This window comes from Callithrix jacchus, chromosome 9 (assembly GCF_049354715.1).
Source record: "Callithrix jacchus isolate 240 chromosome 9, calJac240_pri, whole genome shotgun sequence".
NCBI classification, from domain to species: domain Eukaryota; kingdom Metazoa; phylum Chordata; class Mammalia; order Primates; family Cebidae; genus Callithrix; species Callithrix jacchus.
In genome coordinates, this window is record NC_133510.1 from 82,014,075 (window position 1) to 82,038,151 (window position 24,077).

At 37.0% G+C, this 24,077-nt stretch overlaps 1 protein-coding gene and 1 pseudogene across 48 annotated transcripts in view; both read left to right on the forward strand.

The window, feature by feature from the left end:
• Positions 1-24,077, forward strand: part of SYT1 (synaptotagmin 1) — a 583,472-nt gene that overhangs the window by 420,866 nt on the left and 138,529 nt on the right. For all 48 annotated transcript variants that reach the window (XM_078336942.1, XM_078336967.1, XM_078336938.1 and 45 more), the window contains 2 exons: positions 3,306-3,473; positions 6,564-6,731. In XM_078336942.1, coding sequence (XP_078193068.1) covers positions 3,306-3,473; positions 6,564-6,731 — 336 coding nt within the window. The remainder of the gene's footprint in view (positions 1-3,305; positions 3,474-6,563; positions 6,732-24,077) is intronic.
• LOC144577637 (RE1-silencing transcription factor pseudogene) lies at positions 21,157-22,239 on the forward strand (annotated as a pseudogene).

Consider the following 24,077-nt stretch of genomic DNA (forward strand, 5'->3'; position numbering starts at 1 on the left):
TCTAGCCACAGTCTCCCCGCCTCAGCTCCCTCAGCCTGAGCTGCAGCAACCTTCTTTGGACTTTACAGATTTAGAGCTAGACATGGCTAGGGGCCTTTGAATTGGGCCACTATTACAGCCAAAGTTTTGAAAAATCATCTAATGGTTTGATAAGGAATCAGGGATTAAAAATTGACTCTGGTTCATTAATTTTAAAAACAGGATTGCCTTTTATGATGCTAGTTGAAACTCCTAGTGTTAATGAGATAGCAATTCTAAGAGTGGGAAGACCAGAGACTAGATTTCTAGTGCCTAGGAATATTGCCCAAAAAATGACAAAAGAAAAAACTAAAGAAGGTAACAAAACAGGCATTTTTGCTCCAATTTCTCAAAAAATCGTGAAATGTCACCTAGATGCATGATAATATTGGCTACCTTTTACTGACTGCCGGCAAATAAAATAGAGATTGCTGAAAGATAACTGTTAGAAAACTTTTTGCAAATTATAAAGCATAATAATAATAAAACCTGTGCACCCCCCACCCCCCAAAAAAAGAAAACTCTTTACATTCGAAGACATTCCCGGATCCACAACACTGATGAAAATGTTCCTTACCTTCTGAATTGTTAAAGAAATGTAAAAGTTGGATAAGAATTAGGGGGAATAGGCTAAGTTAGAGATCAGGTTCTTAAAAATCTGTAAGACATAGATAGCTCTTCTCCAACTAAGAAGGTTTTAAACCTCTCCAGTTCATTTTGCTTCACTCATCTTTTTGGGCAAAGAACTGATAAATGTAAAATAAATACCGTTACTAGCAATGCAGCGTGTGTTAATGATTTCCAGTTTGATGAGGAATGAACAACAAATGAGTAAGATACTAATGCTCATCTTTGATGACTGTCCACAGCCAGTAATGCTGTGAGAGCTCTGAGCATTTGCAGAAATTTGCAGAAATTCTGTGCTTTATTTAGGAATTGACAGTTCAAATAATGCCTTCACTTTCTGAAATTTCCAGAGGGTTCCTCATAAAGAATGTATAAACATGCTGCCATATTAAAAGTAATTTTTTGATCAGCTTCATTAGAGCCTGGCTAGTTATTACATAATACATTCTAGAAAACTATGTTGTTGGCTTACAGGTACAGATTTATAGTTATTCCATTTTTAGTTAATTACATATGACATTTGTGGTCATGTCTATCACTTCTACCAAAATTTGAACATCAGGATTTGGTTGGGAGCAAACCTCTTGTTTATATATTCTAAAAAAGATCAAAGACAACTTATATTGGTTTTAATACATAACATGTTTTCCAAAAATTTAATCTGACTTTCTATATGCATCCAATATTTTTCTTGTCATTTATTGTCCATTTATATTTTCAAGTGAAAAATCTACTGGTGTCTCATCCTGGTTAGTCATAATTTTAAAGCTTTTAAATTAATTATTAATACTGTAAGTATCATTTTATAAAGTGGTATTTTTAAGAAAATAGATAAAACTGAAAATTTTTTTACTAAATATAGTGACAGTACATTTACTGTTCTCTTTCCAGCAAACATCAAATCTAAAAAGATGTTTTATTCTGAGAAACTGATGAATTTTCAAATTATTATGCATTTATTTTTCCCAAATGTTCTCAACTAATTTGATTTATAAAGTGTATCCTAAGAGGCAGGAAAGTAAAGTCTGAAAAACTCCATAAACTTTTAATCAAATATATATGTTTTCTTACCAAAACCAAAAAAACCCTAAAATATTCTCATTAAGAACCTTTATGGTAGAGAGAAATGTGACATTTATCTCTTAGGCAGAAGTCAGAATAAGGTTGGAAAAAGTAACTCCATTCTTTCTTAACAGAATATCCAAAAACTCTAACTTATAAACCATCTAGTTTCTAAAGAGTTTAAGCCATCTCTCTAGCATTTTCCCTGCTCAAAAGAAAACTGGTCATAAAAAGTGAGGATGAGGAAATAGAATATTGCTTATTTGCATTGCTACATAAAGGCAAATATCAAATACCAATTTAGCAAACAAAGAGACAGACTATTTGCTTTACTAATCATGTCGATCTAATCTGATGCCTATTTTTTAGCTATTTTAGCTTTTTAATCTGATGTCTATTTTTTAGCTTTTTTTTTTGACCATCTATCTGTGTTTTGTGTACCTATGATCTAGCACTCTTGTTGCTACTGTTGTATCATGATGCCACAAAAATGATATTGAAGCATTAAAATAGAAAAAACATAATCATTCGGGATATTGGTCCATGTTAAAAATTGAGCCACCTAGCCAAAATGCACTTAAGAATACGGTGGGTCACAATGAAAATGGATATGCATTTTTTTTAAGGAGGTGAATTGCTTTTTTACTCTACTAGCTAAAAAGGCATGAATGCAGATTTTCAGGCTGTGGTGTGACTGCATTTATTGAATAGCATATACCTTGGATAACAATAATAGTGTACTTCGTTTCCTGTATTTATCTAAATCAGTCTGTTGACACAAAATCTCTAATGGCAGAGTATCTATAATAGTCTACTCACACCTCTTTGTTTCTTTGCAAAAATATTAACAATGCCATAATACGGTAATATCATAATGAGGCTTAAGAACGTATTGGTAAGAAAACAGACTTGAAGAAATATAGACAGTTCTGTGGTGTTTGGGAAAAATAAGAAACATCTTTATCCGTGATTTAAAAACCTTACCTCTAATATCCCTTCCTCTCTGTGAAGCTGAAATTACATTTCTTTCACTCCACGTCCTATATTTAAACACAGAATCTCATAGATAATAATCATTCTACTGTAAGTTAAAATAAATGTAGCCAGCACACAAGTGAAGGTCAAATATAACAGAAACTAGAAGATCTTATTTTTTATCTCAAAATGCCACCCAATTTCTAATAAATTTCTATTCAGCTGGTTACAAACTTAAGATTGCTTAACAATGTATTTTCACTTACAAATCATGCCCTGGAAAGAAAAACAATGCACAAGGGCTTTTAGCAACTGGAAAGTTATTTGATTACAACTCTTTTACCAAAAAAACGAATTCCATATTTAACTGCAATCAGCAACCTTTTAAAAGCCTCTTTTGCTTAAAACTAGGCTTCCAGAGCCTGCATCTGTCATAATTGGATTTCTGAAGTCTACATAGTTCACTTAATTTGCCTTCTGTGTTCAGATTCACAAGAGAATAAGAGTTTATTAAAAATAAACAGAAGTGGGAGAAATCACAATATGCATCATTGTGAACAAATTGATCTTTTCCAAAATCTCCACTAATATTTATGTTTGCTCTATTCTGTCATTTATTTCAGCTGCTGGTAGGGATCATTCAGGCTGCCGAACTGCCCGCCTTGGACATGGGGGGTACATCTGATCCTTATGTGAAAGTGTTTCTGCTACCTGATAAGAAGAAGAAATTTGAGACAAAAGTCCACCGAAAAACCCTTAATCCTGTCTTCAATGAGCAATTTACTTTCAAGGTATTTTTAAATATTTACTTATAACTTTTCCTCTGTTGTTTTAGTTAAAAGACTGATCTCATCCTGACACATACATAGACATGCACATGAATGCTTATTCAGGGACTCACAATAATTTCAGTCAGAATATGCAAACTTCTTATCTTCACCACAGTCAAGATTCAATATTGCCTTTCAGTGTGTTCAGAGTAGGATTCACTTCAGTCGTTTCAGAATGGAATGGACTACAACATGACGAGGATGTCATAGTCACATCTAAAAAGTGAGATCGCTTTCTAAAATAAAGCCAAAGGAATGAAATCATTGTTCTTCTGAATTTCAGTTAGTGAAAATAGGTACATCTGTTGAAATCCCAAGATTAAGTAAGCTATGTCCCAGTGCTTAAATGGTACAGATAGCTATGATCTTGTTACAAAATTCTATGTGTAGAAGGGCAGTTTGAGCACTTTAAAGTCATTCTTTTTAACTAATCAATAAAAAGAATACGAACATATTGTTTTATTGCATTTCTAGCCTTTTTCCTTTACTCTAGGCTCTGCCCTGATGTTCTTCAATTTGTTGAGGCACCTGGGTTGACAGACAATAACAGAGAGATTCTGGCCATATATCTCATCAGGAAAACATGCCCTGCAGGTCTCCAGGATCTCTGTGGATTTGTGGGTCTTGTTTTGAAATCATTCATAAAAACAATTCTTTTGTAGATATCTCTAACATGAGAAACAACTTTTTAATGCATTACTTAGAACAATATGTTTCTGAAAAATAAATGTCTGTGATGCCAGCAGGCTAATTCAAAATCACCCCGTCCTTCAGCCAGGCTTAGCATGTGCCTTGTGTTGGCAAACATTCTGGGGCAAAATAAATTGAAATTGAGGGCATGAGTCATTTTCTCAAACCTTGTTTTCAATTATGTAAAGGAGAAGTATCTTTCTATTCACTCTAAAAATTCTGAGTTTTCAAGACAAAAATCTCTGATGTATTGTTAGTAATCTTATTTAAAATCTGCTTTTTCTGTACCTAGACAGTGAATTTAAAGTAGCAGTAAAAACATTCTGGAAATACTCAGCTCACAAAGAGCCTAATCAATATAGTCAACATACCACGAAATAGAAAATGGAAATAAAATTTTAAAAATATTGTAATAGCAATCACAGTTGTTTTATTCATCAGCAGTTTCTGACCAAAATTTGGTAAGGAATTCTTAAATTATACGAGCTAATGTATTGGGGCTTTGTTTTATACTGCATTACCTGCATGTTATTTCTAAAAAAGTTGCTAATAATGTTATTGTAATGTTATAATATCAAGTATAATTATTGAAATGTTTGAATTCTCTATAAATTTTAGTCCCACTTTATTTCAGAAAGGTTGATCGAACTATGCATAAATCCAAAGTATGATATGTTCTGTATTTTAAAATACTTCACTTTTTCTAGAGAACTGGTTAGACATTGTAGATTACTCATCTTGAAATGCCAGAAGGCAATATGATATAGGAATGGAAGCATAAGAGACTTTAAAGAGAGATGGCTTTACAATGGATTTCAGTCACTTAACAGGAACTCAACATGCCCCAAACTAAATTCATCTTCTTTTCCCCAAAACAAACTGTTATCTGAAGGAGCTATTAATCATTCAAACAATACACATTTCTTAAGTGCGTCCTCTGTGCTAGGGGTTTTACCTATATTCATTTACCCTCAAAACAGCCCCATGAAGTAGCCACTATTACAGTATTATCACAATTTAATAGATGAATAAACTGATGTTTAATCACCTGCCCCAGGCCCTTTAGTTGGAAAGTCCAGAAATCTGGTACAAGGTCTGTCTGACCCCAAGCCCAGGTTTTTGACTTTTGCTCATTTAGTAAATCATCAAAAAGTCTAGAGAGATTTTAGATATACAAGAAAGTTTTCAAGGGTTTATCCCTACTCTAAAATATTTTGCTTCTTTCTTTGGGAGTCAGCTCTTTGGAAAGGTTTATTTTCCATTTCTTCTAAAATGGAAAAAGTGTGATGCTTACTTTTTAATCATAGCATTTTAATAAAATAATCAGATTCCAAATAGATGATAAATGACCGAAAAGAAAAACTCTTTGGAAAACTAAAATTTCTAGTATGTAGATGGTCCAATATTCTTCCTTTTCTTCCCTCCTTAATATACAGAGTTAATTGAGAAATGTTTGCTGAAGCATAAGACAACCATTTACACTGATAAGATAATAGGAAGTATATGAAAATTGATCAAACCTTTAAGACAAGTCTAAACAATTTCTTAATTAGAGATTTCTACTCAGTTACTGAAGTGTAGCTTGCTTGGATTGCCCTGCTTTCACTGAATATTTAAAATGTCACTAATAAACATCCCAACCCATAGCATCTGTCCCAGATATATTTGAACAGCTGGAGAATTCATCAGTTTTTGGCCTTTTGCCACCACTCATCCTAAAGCATGTCATACCCAAGAGTGAACTTCAAAACCCATATTATAATGCACCTCTGATATTCAAAACATCAATTTCCTAGTCAGTTCTTGTCAATCAGCAAATTATTTTAAGGAGTAGGTGAGGCACTTGTGAATATCATTTCAATCCTTTCAGACTCCTAGCATAGCCTTTAATAAATCATTGCTCCATTGAACTGTGGTGTTTATATGCCTTGAAAGAGTTAATGGAACATTTGAAAAAAGTTATTTGCCCCTCAGTAAGTTACACCTGGACAACATAACTTATAACAACAACAACAAAACATTCTACAAGAAAAACTTATTTATAGTCAAATGCAATTGTCTTGTTTATCCTTTTATTAAAGTAGTTATAGCATGACTAATAGCAGGATCCATTATTAATAATGCTAACAGCTTCTAGAACTTTGAAATAAAGCAATAAATCACTATAAATTCCCATTTTCTCTCAAGTAATTTTAGCCTTAAGCAGTTTGTCAAAAGTCTTTATTTAAAAAATAACCAAAACCAAAATTATCTCCCTGTTCTGTTTATGTAACATAAATATTAAATTAAGCACTGTGAACAAGTAACATGTTTCAAGCATTTTTGTGACCGGATATTTTATTCCCATCTCTTTTTATTAAGGTGCCATACTCGGAATTGGGTGGCAAAACCCTGGTGATGGCTGTGTATGATTTTGATCGTTTCTCCAAGCATGACATCATTGGAGAATTTAAAGTCCCCATGAACACAGTGGATTTTGGCCATGTAACTGAGGAATGGCGTGATCTGCAAAGTGCTGAGAAGGAAGAGGTAAGGCAATTATTAGCATTTCTAACATCACAAGCTGTACTCGCCAGTCGCTGCTCATATAATAACTTATTGAGAGATACTCTTTACAAAGGGGAACGTGGGCCTCTAGTTGGTGATAGCTGGTAAAATAGGACCAAGGGCATTGCACCACCTCATTAAAAAGTGTACAGGTCTTCTGACTGTTATTTGAAAGGAGAGAGAGAAATTTGTGTACTGGATTTATAAACAGCAACCCTGGACACACACAAACACACAGGCACACAGAAACTCTTTCTGAAAGCTTACAAAATGCCACACACACAAACTACTGCTTCAAAAGGACAATGAAAAATCATTTTATTCCTCATATTTTCCACAATCATTTTGTGTTTTCTGCATAGGTTGTTACATGAAAATAAAATGGTACCTTTTCCCTTATTGTTTCTGCGTATCACAGACAGTTCATTGTTTCTCCTGAAGATATGAGAGCATAATTGGTGAAACATCAAATATAATTCACAAAGCCTGATAGTAAATCCACTTTTTTAAATGACACATTTTTATGCTACTCCTCACATTGTTTATTCCCAGTTTAAATAGTTTAGACTGGTATTTTTACATGACTTAAAAAGGGAAGTTCAATATTTTTGTGCACTTAAGCTTCATAATAATCAATCATATCTGATTATGCGATTCCTGCCTAGCACCAGCATTTTTCTCTGCAAACATTTCAGTGTACCAATACCAGAAAAGCAAAAAACCCTCAGCTCTCCAATCCTTAAACAACTTTTTTCCTAGTCACTTTATAGTTCCTGACATGTTGCTATAATTACCCAAGGGACTGCCGACATCTCCGTCATTTAGGATCTCCAGATCCCTAGGATTCCCTGTCCTCTTGGGGTCTCCAGGAAGATCACAGAGATCACCTTCAGAGAAACTCAACCAAGCCCATCACCTGGAAATCCTCTCAACCTAAGGTTTTCTGTGACCAATCTGAAGCTATGAACTTCATACCCACTATAGGATGAAATGAGGTTTTAGAACAGGCTTATTAATTCCCATGCTGAAATTAAACTTTTCATTCTAAAATTGCTATTTTCTATTTGATTTTACAAAAGGAGTCCAAAATACTTAAGCTCTGCTTTCTTTTTGGAAATAAGTATATATACTACTTTCTAAAAAGAACCAGAGCTTAAATATTTTTGTGTATAATATACATGTATACATTGTATGTGTGTGTGTGCGTGTCTGTGTGTGTGTATATATACTGTCTCAGTATGTGTGTGTATATGTGTATATATACACATACACACATATATATGCAATGTATATATATAAACACACATACTTATATACACATATATATGTATATAGATGCACATACATACACATATGTACACATATATGTATATATACATATATATGTATATATATATGTGTGTGTATATATATATACCATTTCAAGTACTAAGAATGTTGACTAACCTTTCTTAGATATTGAGACAGATTTAGTTCTACTGTGGATATTCAAGAATAACCAAGAAAAATACTGAGTTTTAAAATTACATGATTTCATGTAATTTTCCCTTAAGCGAACTATATTAGTAATCTTATGGACATCTTTATTAAAAAAATTCAATCATTTAATTACAGTGCTTATAATTATTTAACAAAGTAGTGACATGTTTTGCTGAGTTTTTTGAGGTGTGTTTGACTTTGCATAAATTCTTTGGGTGATAAAGAACGACCATAGCAAATGTTTATTAACTGATTGGTTTTTATTAATTGGCTGGTATTTGGTTGGCTTGTTGGTTGAGTATCAGAACATGAACCACTGGTACTTCACAATGCCCAGCTGTGCAGGGTGCATGGCTCACACTTGTTACTTTCACCTTGATAATTACTATGTGGTAATGGCATCCAAGATCATACCCACTGGGTTTCTGAAAAATTGTGAAATATTTTTTCTGAGTTAAGGAAATGTAGGCCATTGAGCAAGTTTCCTCTTTCAGAAATCTTTGAGTACAAGCAGAGTTTGAAACTTAACACCAACCTGCTAGCTTTCACTCTAGAATCTACGGGGTTAGGTACACTCCTCATTCAGTTTTTTAATCTAGAAAGTGGCCTAATGTAATTTACCCCTTATCTTACTTACCCATGAAATAGAATAGAATGTGAAGTAGCCAGCATAACATGTGGCGTATGGTTAATGTTCACTATGTGAGAGTTCTCTCGAGCCTTCTTCTTGGTTAATTTTGTGTGTGTGTTCTCCTTCCCCTTTTTGTGCGTTCATCTCCCCATTTTTTGTGCCTTTTCCCTCTGTTTTTATCTGCTTCTCCATCCTTTTTCTCACCATTGCACTTACTCAAGATCTTTAGGAGTTATTAATGGGAAATATTAATTTTACCATTACAGTTGTAAAACGCTAAGACTTTTCTCTTTGATTTCTACTCAGGAATAGAAATTTTTGCCTTTCAGTTGAATGACTATTTCTCTTTATCAAGATATATAGGTTATGAAAAATTGTATAAGACAACTGTCTAGCCTACAAAGTATCTCTGGATGACTAGACCCAGTTAGAAATGTTTTCATAATAAGGAAGTAAGATTTCAATTATATTTTGTATCCGAAGAATTATATATTCTCAATGATATGTGCTCTAACTTTTCATGCCACTGTCCATTAATTGCAGAAAATTATAATTGTGTGAATCAATTGAAGTCTTAGATTGACTTTAGTTTTATGATTTTAAATTAGAAATTGTTTTTTCACTTTACATGAGCAATTTTGTTCATGATTTTAGTTTTGCTTTCATCTAACAGTGTTAAGCATTATTTTTAATGTCATAATGAGATGAAAGATATCAAAGAAAGTGAGAAAAAGGAATTCAAGGAACAGCTTTGGAATCTAGAAACAGTACTGCTAATCACAGTAATGTTCTCCCAGAGACCTGGATTTAAACAGGTTAAATCAGACTCACTGACAGCCAACTCTGTGATGTGGAGTAACGTTTTGTTGCCAGAAAGTTAACAACTGTAAGTCATAATATGATGAAGCAACTGTGTAAGTTAAAGAATTATGTACTATTTTAGTGACCAAATGATGTACAAGCAATTTAGAAAGAAATGGGAAGGAACATTGATAGTGTAAGAACCACATTTGGAGTGACTAGCCCCATGTTTAAAAAGGAAGTCGTGTGGAAGAGATAAGCTTACCAGGAAGAGCCACAACAAAAGCACATGGTTCCCACTATTCAGTCCTATCCCCAGGTGGAAACATCACTGGTGAGGTCTTCATTTGGCTTGATAATGTTCCACAGTTCACATAATCAAAGCCACCTCACTGGTTTCTGTTCACTTGCCTGGTTTTTTTAATGATGGATGGTGGACTACTTTCTTCCTCCACTTCCCCACCTTCTAGCAGATGAAGGTAGAATTTGACCTTGGAGACAGGTCAACCTTTCTCTTATTTTTGTTTCTTTAAAACAGAAATATGTATCCACTGAGTTTCTAGAGATGGTTATATATAAAACTGTTGTTCCTTAATTTTTTTCTTTCACAGTATATGGCTTCAAAATCATCCTTTGTAATCAGTATATACAATTCTTCAATTTGCAAAAGGCTACCAATATGTATAGCCCCAAGTAGTCTATGCTGAATCTTTCAGATTTTTCTTCTTTTTTTTTTTTTTTTTAATTTTTTATTGGATTATAGGTTTTGGGGTACATGAGCAGAGCATGCAAGACAGTTGCGTAGGTACACACATGGCAGTGTGCTTTGCTTTTCTTCTCCCCTTCACCCACATTTGGCATTTCTCCCCAGGCTATCCCTCCCCACCTCCCCCTCCCACTGGCCCTCCCCTTTTCCCCCCAATAGACCCCAGTGTTTAGTACTCCCCTTTCTGTGTCCATGTGTTCTCATTTTTCATCACCCACCTATGAGTGAGAATATGTGGTGTTCCATTTTCTGTTCTTGTGTCAGTTTGCTGAGGATGATGTTTTCCAGATTCATCCATGTCCCTACAAACGACACGAACTCATCATTTCTGATTGCTGCATAATATTCCATGGTGTATATGTGCCACATTTTTCCAATCCAGTCTATTATCAATGGGCATTTGGGTTGATTCCAGGTCTTTGCTATTGTAAACAGTGCTGCAATGAACATTCGTGTACATGTGTCCTTATAGTAGAACGATTTATAGTCCTTTGGATATATACCCAGTAATGGGATTGCTGGGTCAAATGGAATTTCTATTTCTAAGGCCTTGAGGAATCGCCACACTGTCTTCCACAATGGTTGAACTAATTTACACTCCCACCAACAGTGTAAAAGTGTTCCTTTTTCTCCACATCCTCTCCAGCATCTGTTGTCTCCAGATTTTTTAAAGATCGCCATTCTAACTGGCGTGAGATGGTATCTCAATGTGGTTTTGATTTGCATCTCTCTGATGACCAGTGACGATGAGCATTTTTTCATAGGATTGTTGGCCTCATATATGTCTTCTTTCGTAAAGTATCTGTTCATATCCTTTGCCCACTTTTGAATGGGCTTGTTTGTTTTTTTCCTGTAAATCTGCTTGAGTTGTTTGTAAATTCTGGATATCAGCCCTTTGTCAGATGGGTAGACTGCGAAAATTTTTTCCCATTCTGTTGGTTGCCGATCCACTCTAGTGACTGTTTCTTTTGCCGTGCAGAAGCGGTGGAATTTCATTAGGTCCCATTTGTCTATTTTGGCTTTTGTTGCCAATGCTCTTGGTGTTTTGTTCATGAAGTCCTTGCCTACTCCTATGTCCTGGATGGTTTTGCCTAGATTTCCTTCTAGGGTTTTTATGGTGCCAGGTCTTATGTTTAAGTCTTTAATCCATCTGGAGTTAATTTTAGTGTAAGGTGTCAGGAAGGGGTCCAGTTTCTGCTTTCTGCACATGGCTAGCCAGTTTTCCCAACACCATTTGTTAAACATGGAATCCTTGCCCCATTGCTTGTTTTTGTCAGGTTTATCAAAGATTGTATAGTTGTATGTATGTTGTGTTGCCTCCGGTGCCTCTGTTTTGTTCCATTGGTCTATATCTCTGTTTTGGTACCAGTACCATGCTGTTTTGATTACTGTAGCCTTGTAGTATAGTTTGAAATCCGGTAGTGTGATGCCCCCCGCTGTGTTCTTTTTGCTTAGAATTGACTTGGCTATGCGGGCTCTCTTTTGGTTCCATATGAAGTTCATGGTGGTTTTTTCCAGTTCTGTGAAGAAAGTCAATGGTAGCTTGATGGGGATAGCGTTGATTCTGTAAATTACTTTGGGCAGTATAGCCATTTTCACGATATTAATTCTTCCTAACCATGAACATGGAATGTTTCTCCATCTGTTTGTGTCCTCTCTGATTTCGTTGAGCAGTGGTTTGTAGTTCTCCTTGAAGAGGTCCCTTACGTTCCTTGTGAGTTGTATTCCAAGGTATTTTATTCTTTTTGTAGCAATTGCGAATGGCAGTTCGCTCTTGATTTGGCTTTCTTTAAGTCTGTTATTGGTGTAGACGAATGCTTGTGATTTTTGCACATTGATTTTATATCCTGAGACTTTGCTGAAGTTGTTTATCAGTTTCAGGAGTTTTTGGGCTGAGGCGATGGGGTCTTCTAGGTATACTATCATGTCGTCTGCAAATAGAGACAATTTGGCTTCCACCTTTCCTATTTGAATACCCTTTATTTCTTTTTCTTGCCTGATTGCTCTGGCTAGAACTTCCAGTACTATATTGAATAGGAGTGGTGAGAGAGGGCATCCTTGTCTAGTACCAGATTTCAAAGGGAATGCTTCCAGTTTTTGCCCATTCAGTATGATATTGGCTGTTGGTTTGTCATAAATAGCTTTTATTACTTTGAGATACGTTCCATCGATACCGAGTTTATTGAGGGTTTTTAGCATAAAGGACTGTTGAATTTTGTCAAATGCCTTCTCTGCGTCAATTGAGATAATCATGTGGTTTTTGTTTTTGGTTCTGTTTATGTGGTGAATTACGTTGATAGACTTGCGTATGTTGAACCAGCCTTGCATCCCCAGGATGAATCCTACTTGATCATGATGAATAAGTTTTTTGATTTGCTGTTGCAATCGGCTTGCCAATATTTTATTGAAGATTTTTGCATCTATGTTCATCATGGATATTGGCCTGAAGTTTTCTTTTCTCGTTGGGTCTCTGCCGGGTTTTGGTATCAGGATGATGTTGGTCTCATAAAATGATTTGGGAAGGATTCCCTCTTTTTGGATTGTTTGAAATAGTTTTAGAAGGAATGGTACCAGCTCCTCCTTGTGTGTCTGGTAGAATTCGGCTGTGAACCCATCTGGACCTGGGCTTTTTTTGTGAGGAAGGCTCTTAATTGCTGCCTCAACTTCAGACCTTGTTATTGGTCTATTCATAGTTTCAGCTTCCTCCTGGTTTAGGCTTGGGAGGACACAGGAGTCCAGGAATTTATCCATTTCTTCCAGGTTTACTAGTTTATGTGCATAGAGTTGTTTGTAATATTCTCTGATGATGGTTTGAATTTCTGTGGAATCTGTGGTGATTTCCCCTTTATCATTTTTTATTGCATCTATTTGGTTGTTCTCTCTTTTATTTTTAATCAATCTGGCTAGTGGTCTGTCTATTTTGTTGATCTTTTCAAAAAAACCAGCTCTTGGATTTATTGATTTTTTGAAGGGTTTTTCGTGTCTCAATCTCCTTCAGCTCAGCTCTGATCTTAGTAATTTCTTGTCTTCTGCTGGGTTTTGAGTTTTTTTGATCTTGCTCCTCTAGCTCTTTCAATTTTGACGATAGGGTGTCAATTTTGGATCTCTCCATTCTCCTCATATGGGCACTTATTGCTATATACTTTCCTCTAGAGACTGCTTTAAATGTGTCCCAGAGGTTCTGGCACGTTGTGTCTTCATTCTCATTGGTTTCGAAGAACTTCTTTATTTCTGCCTTCATTTCGTTGTTTACCCAGTCAACATTCAAGAGCCAGTTGTTCAGTTTCCATGAAGCTGTGCGGTTCTGGGTCGGTTTCTGTATTCTGAGTTCTAACTTGATTGCACTATGGTCTGAGAGGCTGTTTGTTATGATTTCAGTTGTTTTGCATTTGTTGAGCAGTGCTTTACTTCCAATTATGTGGTCAATTTTAGAGTAGGTGTGATGTGGTGCTGAGAAGAATGTGTATTCTGTGGATTTGGGGTGGAGAGTTCTGTAAATGTCCACCAGGTTTGCTTGCTCCAGGTCTGAGTTCAAGCCCTGGGTATCCTTGTTGATTTTCTGTCTGGTTGATCTGTCTAGTATTGACAGTGGAGTGTTAAAGTCTCCCACTATTATTGTGTGGGAGTCTAAGTCCTTCTGTAAGTCATTAAGAACTTGCCTTATGTATCTGGGTGCTCCTGTGTTGGGTCCATATATGTTTAGGATCGTTAGCTCTTCTTGTTGTATCGATCCTTTTACCATTATGTAATGGCCTTCTTTGTCTCTTTTGATCTTTGTTGCTTTAAAGTCTATTTTATCAGAGATGAGAATTGCAACTCCTGCTTTTTTTTGCTTTCCATTAGCTTGGTAAATCTTCCTCCATCCCTTTATTTTGAGCCTTTGTGTATCCTTGCATGTGAGATGGGTTTCCTGGATACAGCACACTGATGGGTTTTGGATTTTTATCCAATTTGCCAGTCTGTGTCTTTTGATTGGTGCATTTAGTCCATTTACATTTAGGGTTAATATTGTTATGTGTGAATTTGATACTGCCATTTTGATTCTAAGTGGCTGTTTTGCCTGTTAGTTGTAGATTCTTCATTATGTTGAAGCTCTTTAGCATTCAGTGTGATTTTGGAATGGCTGGTACTGATTGATCCTTTCTATGCGTAGTGCCTCTTTTAGGAGGTCTTGTAAAGCAGGCCTGGTGGTGACAAAATCTCTGAGTACTTGCTTGTTCGCAAAGGATTTTATTCTTCCTTCACTTCTGAAGCTCAGTTTGGCTGGATATGAAATTCTGGGTTGAAAGTTCTTTTCTTTAAGAATGTTGAATATTGGCCCCCACTCTCTTCTGGCTTGTAGTGTTTCTGCCGAGAGATCTGCTGTGAGTCTGATGGGCTTCCCTTTTGGGTGACCCGACCTTTCTCTCTGGCTGCCCTTAGTATTCTCTCCTTTATTTCAACCCTGTTGAATCTGACGATTATGTGCCTTGGGGTTGCTCTTCTTGCGGAATATCTTTGTGGTGTTCTCTGTATTTCCTGCAATTGAGTGTTGGCTTGTCTTGCTAGGTGGGGGAAATGTTCCTGGATGATGTCCTGAAGAGTATTTTCCAGCTGGGATTCATTCTCTTCGTCCCCTTCTGGTACACCTATCAAACGTAGGTTAGGTCTTTTCACATAGTCCCACATTTCTTGGAGACTTTGTTCATTCCTTTTTGCGCTTTTTTCTCTGATCTTGGTTTCTCGTTTTATTTCATTGAGTTGGTCTTCGACTTCAGATATTCTTTCTTCTGCTTGGTCAATTCGGCTATTGAAACTTGCGTTTGCTTCGCGAAGTTCTCGTATTGTGTTTTTCAGCTCCTTTAATTCATTCATATTCCTCTCTAAGGTATCCATTCTTGTTATCATTTCCTCGAATCTTTTTTCAAATCTTTTTTCAAGGTTCTTAGTTTCTTTGCATTGATTTAATACATGATCTTTTAGCTCACAAAAGTTTCTCATTATCCATCTTCTGAAGTCTAATTCCGTCATTTCGTCACAGTCATTCTCCGTCCAGCTTTGTTCCCTTGCTGGTGAGAAGTCTTGGTCCTTTCTAGGAGGCGATGTGTTCTGGTTTCGGGTGTTTTCCTCCTTTTTGCGCTGGTTTCTTCCCATCTTTGTGGATTTGTCCGCTGGTCGTCTGCGTAGTTGCTGACTTTTCGTTTGGGTCTCTGAGTGGACACCCAGAATGTTGATGATGAAGTATTTCTGTTGCTTGGTTTTCCTTCTACCAGTCTAGCCCCTTCGCTGTACGACTGTTGAGGTCCGCTCCAGACCCTGCTTGTCTGGGGAGCACCTCTAGTAGCCGTGGCACAGCGAGGGATGCTACCAGTTTCTTTTTCTGCTCTCTTTGTCCCAGGATGATGCCTGCCTAATGACAGTCTTTTGGATATAGAGGGGTCAGGGAGCTCCTTGAGGAGACAGTTTGTACTTTATAGGGGTTTAATTGCTGAGCTGTGCACTCTGTTGTTCATTCAGGGCTGTTAGGCTGCTATGTTTGATTCTGCTGCAACACAGCTCATTAAACAACCCTTTTTTTTTTCTCAAATGCTCTGTGTTGAGGGGTTTGGGCTTTATTTTTGGATGTCCGATCAGGTGTCCTGCCCAGCTCAAAGGCAGACTAGCCACTGTTTGGCTGCCGAGGCTCCGCCCTGCTGTTGTGTGATTCGCGCTGTTCCTGCCGGCTCTGCTGTGGTCTCCGCCACGCCCTGCGGCGGAGTCTCTTCTTTGTCGCGTGTTGCCTCAGCAACGGCAGGATGCGTCAGCAGTGGGCGTGTATATCAGTTGGGTCAGGTTGCCTCCGTAGTGGTGGACGCCCCTCCCCCACAGAGCGTCTTGGACCGTCTGCCCGGGATAGTTTGAAATCGCGGTTTTGTTCGTCCCACTGGGTATCCCAAACGATCTGTCCCTGCAATCCCCTGGGCTGGGCTACTGTGCAAGTCTCGTTCAGTCTCAAGTCCAGCCCTCTCAAGTCTCAGGTTGCCGGTTCAACAAGGCACCCGGACAAGCGCGCCCTGTGGGGATTGCTGGGTAGGGCCGGCCGCCGCCGCCCCGGCTGCCGGCTTCGCCAGGCAGACCTACTGCCTGGCGTCCCGTGTCTTTTTATACTTGGGACTTTCCCCGTTCTGTGGGCAACAAAGATCAGTCTGGAAATGCAGCACTGACTCACCGTTTGCGAATTCAATGCGGGCTCCAATCCTGGGTTGTTCTCACAGCGCCATCTTGAGTCCTTTTCCTTCTTTTTAATCTTTCAAAAAAATAAGTATTTATGGTACACACAAGTCAAACCTGAAACCAATCTTTATCCTTTTAGAACAATCTATTCATTTAGTATTTTTACTTAATTATTTCAAACATTATGATCAACAGCTATGACTCTATTTTTCTCTTATAAATTTCATTTATGTCCATTTTTAAAATTGTCTCATTTCTGCACCCCAGGATCAGGTAGATCATCAAGTATTTAAACCCTTTTTATTTTAACGTTTTGTTCCTATTTTTAAAATTCCTTTTTATTTCTATGCCTTCCACTGATGTTTGTTATCTCTAAAAACAACGTAAGGAATAGATAGCACCAGAAAAAAACTAAGCCTTTTTTTTTTAACATTCTGCCCTGATACGCTTCAAGCTCTCATGACTTGGCCAGTACTGTTTTGTTGTTTTGTTTCCATTAGAGAATAAGTCTATCACCTCTGCTTTGTGTAAAATTTGGTAAAGAGTGATTTTTAAATGAGATTCTGTAAACCAGTGCAAATGGAAAAAAAATTGATTGCAGAATTAAAACAAGTTGAAACATAATTTAATTAGTATCCAAGCTGAAGTGGAGAGAAACTACTTTAGTGCCTTAATGGAAAATCAATTTTGCAAGAAAATTTCACATTTTTAAGCTTAATTAGAAAAACATTGACTTCACAGAAAAGCATGTGAAGAATACATATTCAATCAAATGACAACAGTTTTTTTCAGCTTCCAATGGTCAATTCCTTGGTGCTTCTTCAGAATGAGTTATAGTCATTATTCCTTATGGTATCTTTTATGCCCAAGGATCATGAAAGAAGTGATGATGTTTCTGAGGACATTTAGCAATCAGATGGCAACTATGCTTTCCAAGAATCTCCACCTAACAGTCAAGGCTCTGATTGGAAATCCTTATAAAAGGTTAATTGATGGAACTTTAAACATAAATGCCAATAAGAACCTTCCTGGTCATTCACAACCTATCACATTTGAGAAATGTAACAAAAACATTAATTTGCATCCATAGCATTTCAGGAGTTACACTTGTTTCTCTTTACTTGTTCATTGTTTATCTTCCCCACCAAGCAGGCAGCAGCCATGTCTATGGTTCCTCACCAAGTTTAATCACAGAGGCAAGCACACAGTAGGCGTTCAAAAATATTTTTGAATGGATGAATGGAGATGTTTATTATACTATAAGAAATGATTCCAAATGCCCGTTTTAAAGTCCGTGTTAATAGTCATTGTGTTCCTATTTTACAAATGATGGTTAAAGTATTCTGAAAGCTAATCAGCAAAATGTCCTAGCTCTGAATGCTGAAAGTAGTTTAGTGCCTCTTTGGGGTTTTTTTTGATATTGCCTTTAAAGATAGAGGCAATACAGATGCTTAGCAAAATCAGCCTTGTTATTGTTTACGTTTATGTTTATGATTTTGAAAATGATAACAAATTTTGTTTCAATAACTTTTGTTTGTTTGTTTGTTTGTTTGTTTGTTAAAGGCTTATTCAGTGTCTCCTTCCTTTCTGTAATCCTCTTTTTTTATCCTGTTTCCATAGTGCACACGGAGCTCATAGATTAGCTTAATTTAACTTTTGTTTAAATTTAAGACTTAGAGCTATGGTGTAAGTCTCTGCTTTCATCATGGAAATTGATCCAGAGGAAAATGGGAAAGAATTCGTTCTAGGGAGAATTCAAAGAATGGGAACAAAATCTAAGTTTATCATGCCTAGAATATTTGTTGTTAATCAATTTTATAATATAGTAGATATAGTTTAGTAGTACTGGATTATTTTAATTAGTATATTAAAGCTATAATATGTATTAGTGTACATAATATCTATGTGTCCATATGATGGGGCTTGGAACATATTGATTTCCCTTTAAACTGCTACAGAAGTATAGATGTGTTTCCTTTTTTATGGTATCTTGGGCCATAGCTGTGGTTTATTTGAGTTTGAGTGTCTGGTTAGAATTTCTACCACCAATTATAATTGTATTCTTATGCATAATAAATGTTATTCACTTCATGACATGGTTTCCAAGAACATGATAGGCAAAAGCAAATAACTTGAAATATCTCTCTAGTATGCAGGACTGTAATTTGATTACCTTTCTAGTTAAAAAGGCTTTTCAGGCACAGGTAGAAGAAATCCAAATTCTTACTTCAGAGTTTCTAAACAAAAATATGATAATTTTTATTTTAAATTCCCTGGAAAAGTAATACAAATTAGACTCCAATTTGAAGCAAGAATTAAAGTGAGGAGAGACCCTGGGCATTTTCAAAATGCACTTTTACTACCTTCCTTTGTTCTCCCTCGCATTGTCATACTTTAGCCCCAGTGCACCTGCCTTCCCAGTCACAGTGACACCACCCAGAGGTCTTGGCTCACAGCCTGGCTCTCTAGTTTCCAAAGTTTATCTTCATTAAAGCTTATATTAACTTCTCTATCTGTGCTATAAACACAAATAATAGCTACCATTTTCTAAGAGTCTACTGCATGCTGACAAAAAAAGAAAAAAAATTCTCATAACATTCTTCAGAATTGGCATTATGAAATCTGTTTTACAAACAGGGAAGGAAGGGACCTGAACAGGAAAGTTTAAGTAATGTGTCCAAGTTCACCCAGGCAGTGCCAGAGCTAATTCAAACACAGGTCTAAAAGCCTACACTTTCTATTTTTTGAGACCGAATCTCGCCCAGGCTGGAGTGCAGTGGCATGATCTTGGCTCACTTCAATCTCCGCCTCCTGGGTTCAAGCAATTCTCCCGAGTAGCTGGGATTACAGATGCTCACCACCACACCCAGCTAATTTTTGTATTTTTAGTACAGATGAGGTTTCACCATGTTGGCCAGGCTGGTCTCCAACTCCTAACCTCAAGTGATTCACCCACCTCAGCCTCCCAAAGTACTGTGATTACACGAATGAGCCACTGCACCCAACCCACACCATCTTTTTTAAAGAGTCTCTCTTGTTTTTTTTTTTCAAAGAAAAAAAACATTTTTGGGGGTTTTTTCTGGTTCCCAAACCCATTTTCACTCTACATTGCCATACTGCCATGAAGACAGTGCAAGGATATTATCTGTTTTGTTTATCTATTTATGCCCAACACATTGCACTGTGACTGCAACATCCAAGGTGCTTAAACAAATACTTTCAAGTAGATTGGTCAAACAAATTAGAACTTAACAAACATGTATTCTAATGTTATATCACCTTCTAGAGAGTCATCTTTGAAAGATACCCGGTTATTCCAGTTGCACTGCTTATATGGTATCCCCAAAACATTTTTGAATTCCAGTCCCTCTCTCCAAATATCTTTCTTAGTGTATATTATTTTATCTGCTCTCAATAATGACTTGTCTTTGTCTTGAAAAGGTAAATTTCATCGAAATGGTCATAACTGTGTAGGGTCAAGTGTAGGCTATTAGTTGATGATCAAATTAGGTAAAACAGTTTTAATTACTGTGGTAAAGTGATGAGATGAATGTTCTTGTGAGATTATGTTCTGACTCTGTCCTGAATGATTTGCGCATTAACATCGTTACATGGTTTCTCCAATGGGTTGCTATGGGGAAAATTCTCATTAGGAGATATAAATTCTGATAACACATAGTACCAAGAAAATATAATTGTTTTAATAGAAATCAATGTAAGTATTAGGTTTTCCTTTTATCCAAAGAATAAAAGGACTGAGAGTTTTCAGTCGAATTTTAAATAAAGCAGTGGAAAGTGGTTTTGGGAGCCTGATTTCATGTATGTAGTCTGTCAAAGCAGGAACTGAGAAGTGGGGGTTGAAATAGGAACAAATACATAACAAAAGGAGAATGAGAATAATCATGTAGACAAGAGCAGTCTTGTCTACATCTGGATTTTCATATTATTGAAATAATGAAGAGGATTTTGAGTGGGAAGCAGTGTGAGCAACGCAGGAGAATGCCTTGTTCTGTCTTCCACAGATTTAAACCTTTTAAAATGTAATCTTTTCTTTTGAGTTCATCATATGCTTCGGAGCAATTTTTTTTATCTTGTTTGTGAATCTTCAAATTAGATGTTTTTACCTTCTGTCTTACTCCTACCTACCATTGAGCAGGCCAAATGTTTGTGCTGTAAAATCTTTAATCCATTACAATCTGTTACTCTGCAATTAGATGAAATGTCAGTGAGTGAGTTGTACTAGTTGTACTACAGAATAAAGGAGGAGAATGAGGACTTGCTGAAAAACAAGAGCTTAATAACTAAAGAATCCAAGAGAGAGGGAGCATACACAGACACACAGACTTATTTGCTTTAAACATGATTAAATTACTGCCAATTATGAAAAAGAACTTTTAAAAACTGCAAATTAATTTTATTTATTCATTCTTTCATGGATTCATTGTATATTTATTAAGCCTCTTTGGTAAGCCACGAATTGTGCTAATTTCAGGGAATACAGTGGTGAATAAGATAGACACCCAGGTTTAACCATCTGACCTCCCGAGCTAGCCGGGCTGTGGCACGCTCCTGCCAGGCGCCGTGGGGTAGTAAAGTTCGAAGACTCCTGGAGCACCCAGGCCTGGGCGTTGGGTGAGCCCGGGGGCAGCCGGAGAAGCCCGAATGCCGCCTGCGCGAATACAGTTATGGTCACCCAGGTGATGGGGCAGTCTCTGGAGAAGGGGGGCTGTTTACCCGCAGTGGCAACATTGGGATGACCTTGCCTAAAGACATGTATGACTTGCATGACCTCTCCAAAGCTGAACTGGCAGCACCTCAGCTTATCATGCTGGCAAATGTGGCCTTCACTGGAGAAGTAAGTGGCAACTGCTGTGATTACCTGATCAGCGAAGAAAGACACATGGCAAAACTGATGCCTGTTGGGCATAACAACTTTTCAAACAGTGAAAAAGAAGAAGGATTTGAAGAGTCTGCTGAAATAAAAGGTGAACTTCGTGGACTGGAAAACGTGGAACTGAGAAGTTTGGAACTCAGCGTTGTAGAACCTCAGCCTGTATTTGAGGCATCAGCTGCTCCAGAGATTTACAGCTCAAATAAAGATCTTCCTCCTGAAATACCTGGAGCAGAAGACAAAGGCAAGAACTCAAAGACCAAATCCTTTCACTGTAAGTCATGCCAATATGAAGCAGAATCTGAAGAACGGTTTGTGCATCACATCAGCGTTCACAGTGCCAAGAAATGTTTTGTATAAGAAAGTGCAGAGAAGAAAGCAAAAGCCAGGGAATCTGGCTCTTCGACTGCAGAAGAGGGAGATTTCTCCAAGGTCCCTATTCATTGTGACTACTGTGGCTACAATACCAATCAATACGATCCCTATACTGTACACCTAAAACGCCACACCACAGCTGGGGCTGAGGAGCGAGTCTACAGGTGCGTCATCTGCACATACACAACAGGAAACGATATTTGGAAACTTCAAACCTGGAATTAGGAGACATAATTATTCATTCAAGTTTTTTGTTTGTTTTTGTTTTTGTTTTTTGAGACGGATTTTCACTCTTGTTACCCAGGCTGGAGTGCAATGGTGCGATCTCGGCTCTCCGCAACCTCTGCTCCTGGGTTCAGGCAATTCTCCTGCCTCAGCCTCCTGAGTAGCTGGGATTACAGGCACGCGCCACCATGCCCAGCTAATTTTTTGTATTTTTAGTAAAGATGGGGTTTCACCTTGCCGACCAGGATGGTCTTGATCTCTTGACCTCGTGATCCACCTGCCTTGGCCTCCCAAATGCTGGGATTACAGGCGTGAGCCACCACGCCCAGCCCCTTCAAGTTTTCTAGAATATCACTTGGGAGATTCTAAAGCCATAGCTATTACACGGCAAACCTAGGATAAGGGAGGTAGTATGTATGAGTGCTGGTAGACCAGCTACAACTTTCCTATACAGTGAAAAAGGCTAGTGAAACACGTTCAGGCCAGATTTTTAAAAACCATAGTTTCTCAGGGATCTCCACAAACTAGTGGGTGTCCTGGCCATCTCTGTGATAGCCTCTTTCTACAGTTGAGGCCACAAATGAATTGCATCTATCCTGGTGTTCCTGTGGGGGCACTTTGTATGAAAAAGGGCATGTGCTCCAAAACATTTTTGTCTTTGTCGTGTTGCCAAAGAGTATGAAAGAATCCAGTGCAGGATTTTTCTTACTGATAGCAGTTATTCATTGCAGTAAAACAAAATACGATACCAGTAGGGAATCTTGAATTCTGACCTCCCATATTCTATTTAGAAATAACCACTTGGTGTTTCATTTTTTAAAATCTGATGATCTCTTTGAGGCAGGTTTCAGATTTTGGCAGTACAACATGAAAGATTAGGAAAAGCATTAATAGTCTGTGGGTAGAAAACTTGTTAAAAATCTGAGAGTGAATCTTGTTTGAACATAGAATTGACTGGGAGACGAAAGATTTTTAAAAAGCAGAAGATTCTTCTCTTCAGACATGAGGAGTAAGTTGTATGATAATGGTGTGTATTTTGTGGTGAACAAATGGAAATTGTAAATGTTGAATTCTAGGCCCCGACAATGACTGTCAACAGAAGATTAAGCTGCAAATATTTATGCTTTAAAACTTAAATTATAAAGGTAGTTCATTCTGTCTAACAACCAGTTTTAATATTCATGGGTACATTTTACCTAAGTGACTGTTCACTTTGCCTAGAGAAAGATTCACCTTAAGCACAGATTGGCTATCAGGAATTAGTTTGGGGAAGTGGTTTCTTGTGGATTCCTTCATACTACAAAAGAAAAACCATTTGCCTTCTGGGGAATTGAACTAAATTCTAATCTAGTCTTTAAGACTGGAACGCTTGAAGACTGGAAAACAAAAACATGAAGGAAATTAAAACCCCTTATTATTTAATCAATTGGTAAAAAATATTGTTACTGGAAATTGATCGGACTTGAAGCCTTCTGCCAGAAAATAAGGACTTGATTGTCAGGCCTGTATTAGGTTCTAAACCTTAATGCCATGTAGTTGTATTTATTAAAAATCGTTCAATGAAAAATATTATTAGCAGTATGAATTTCTGGTCCAGTTGGAATTTCTTCCATTTGAAAAATGTGATATTTACATGGAACTGTTTGCATCTTTTTGTTTTCTAGTCCCACTCCCCCACACTGGATAAAATTTAAGTTAGAATTTTCCCTTTTGATGAAAGAACAAAAAATGAATGTGTTATTTGTAAATTGATGTTTAGTAACTAGTGATAAACTTGAAATATTAGAATACATTATAAACCTTACTCTTAGGTAGTCTTCTGAAAACAAATCACTTAACTATCTTTTGAACCTATATTCACATTGGTTTTTCAGATTTTTTAAGTTACTATTTTTTTCCTCGTTTTTTCAGAGCTGCTTCTTATTTTGTGGCAACTTTTTTGTTTTATTGTGTAATTCACAAGGGGCT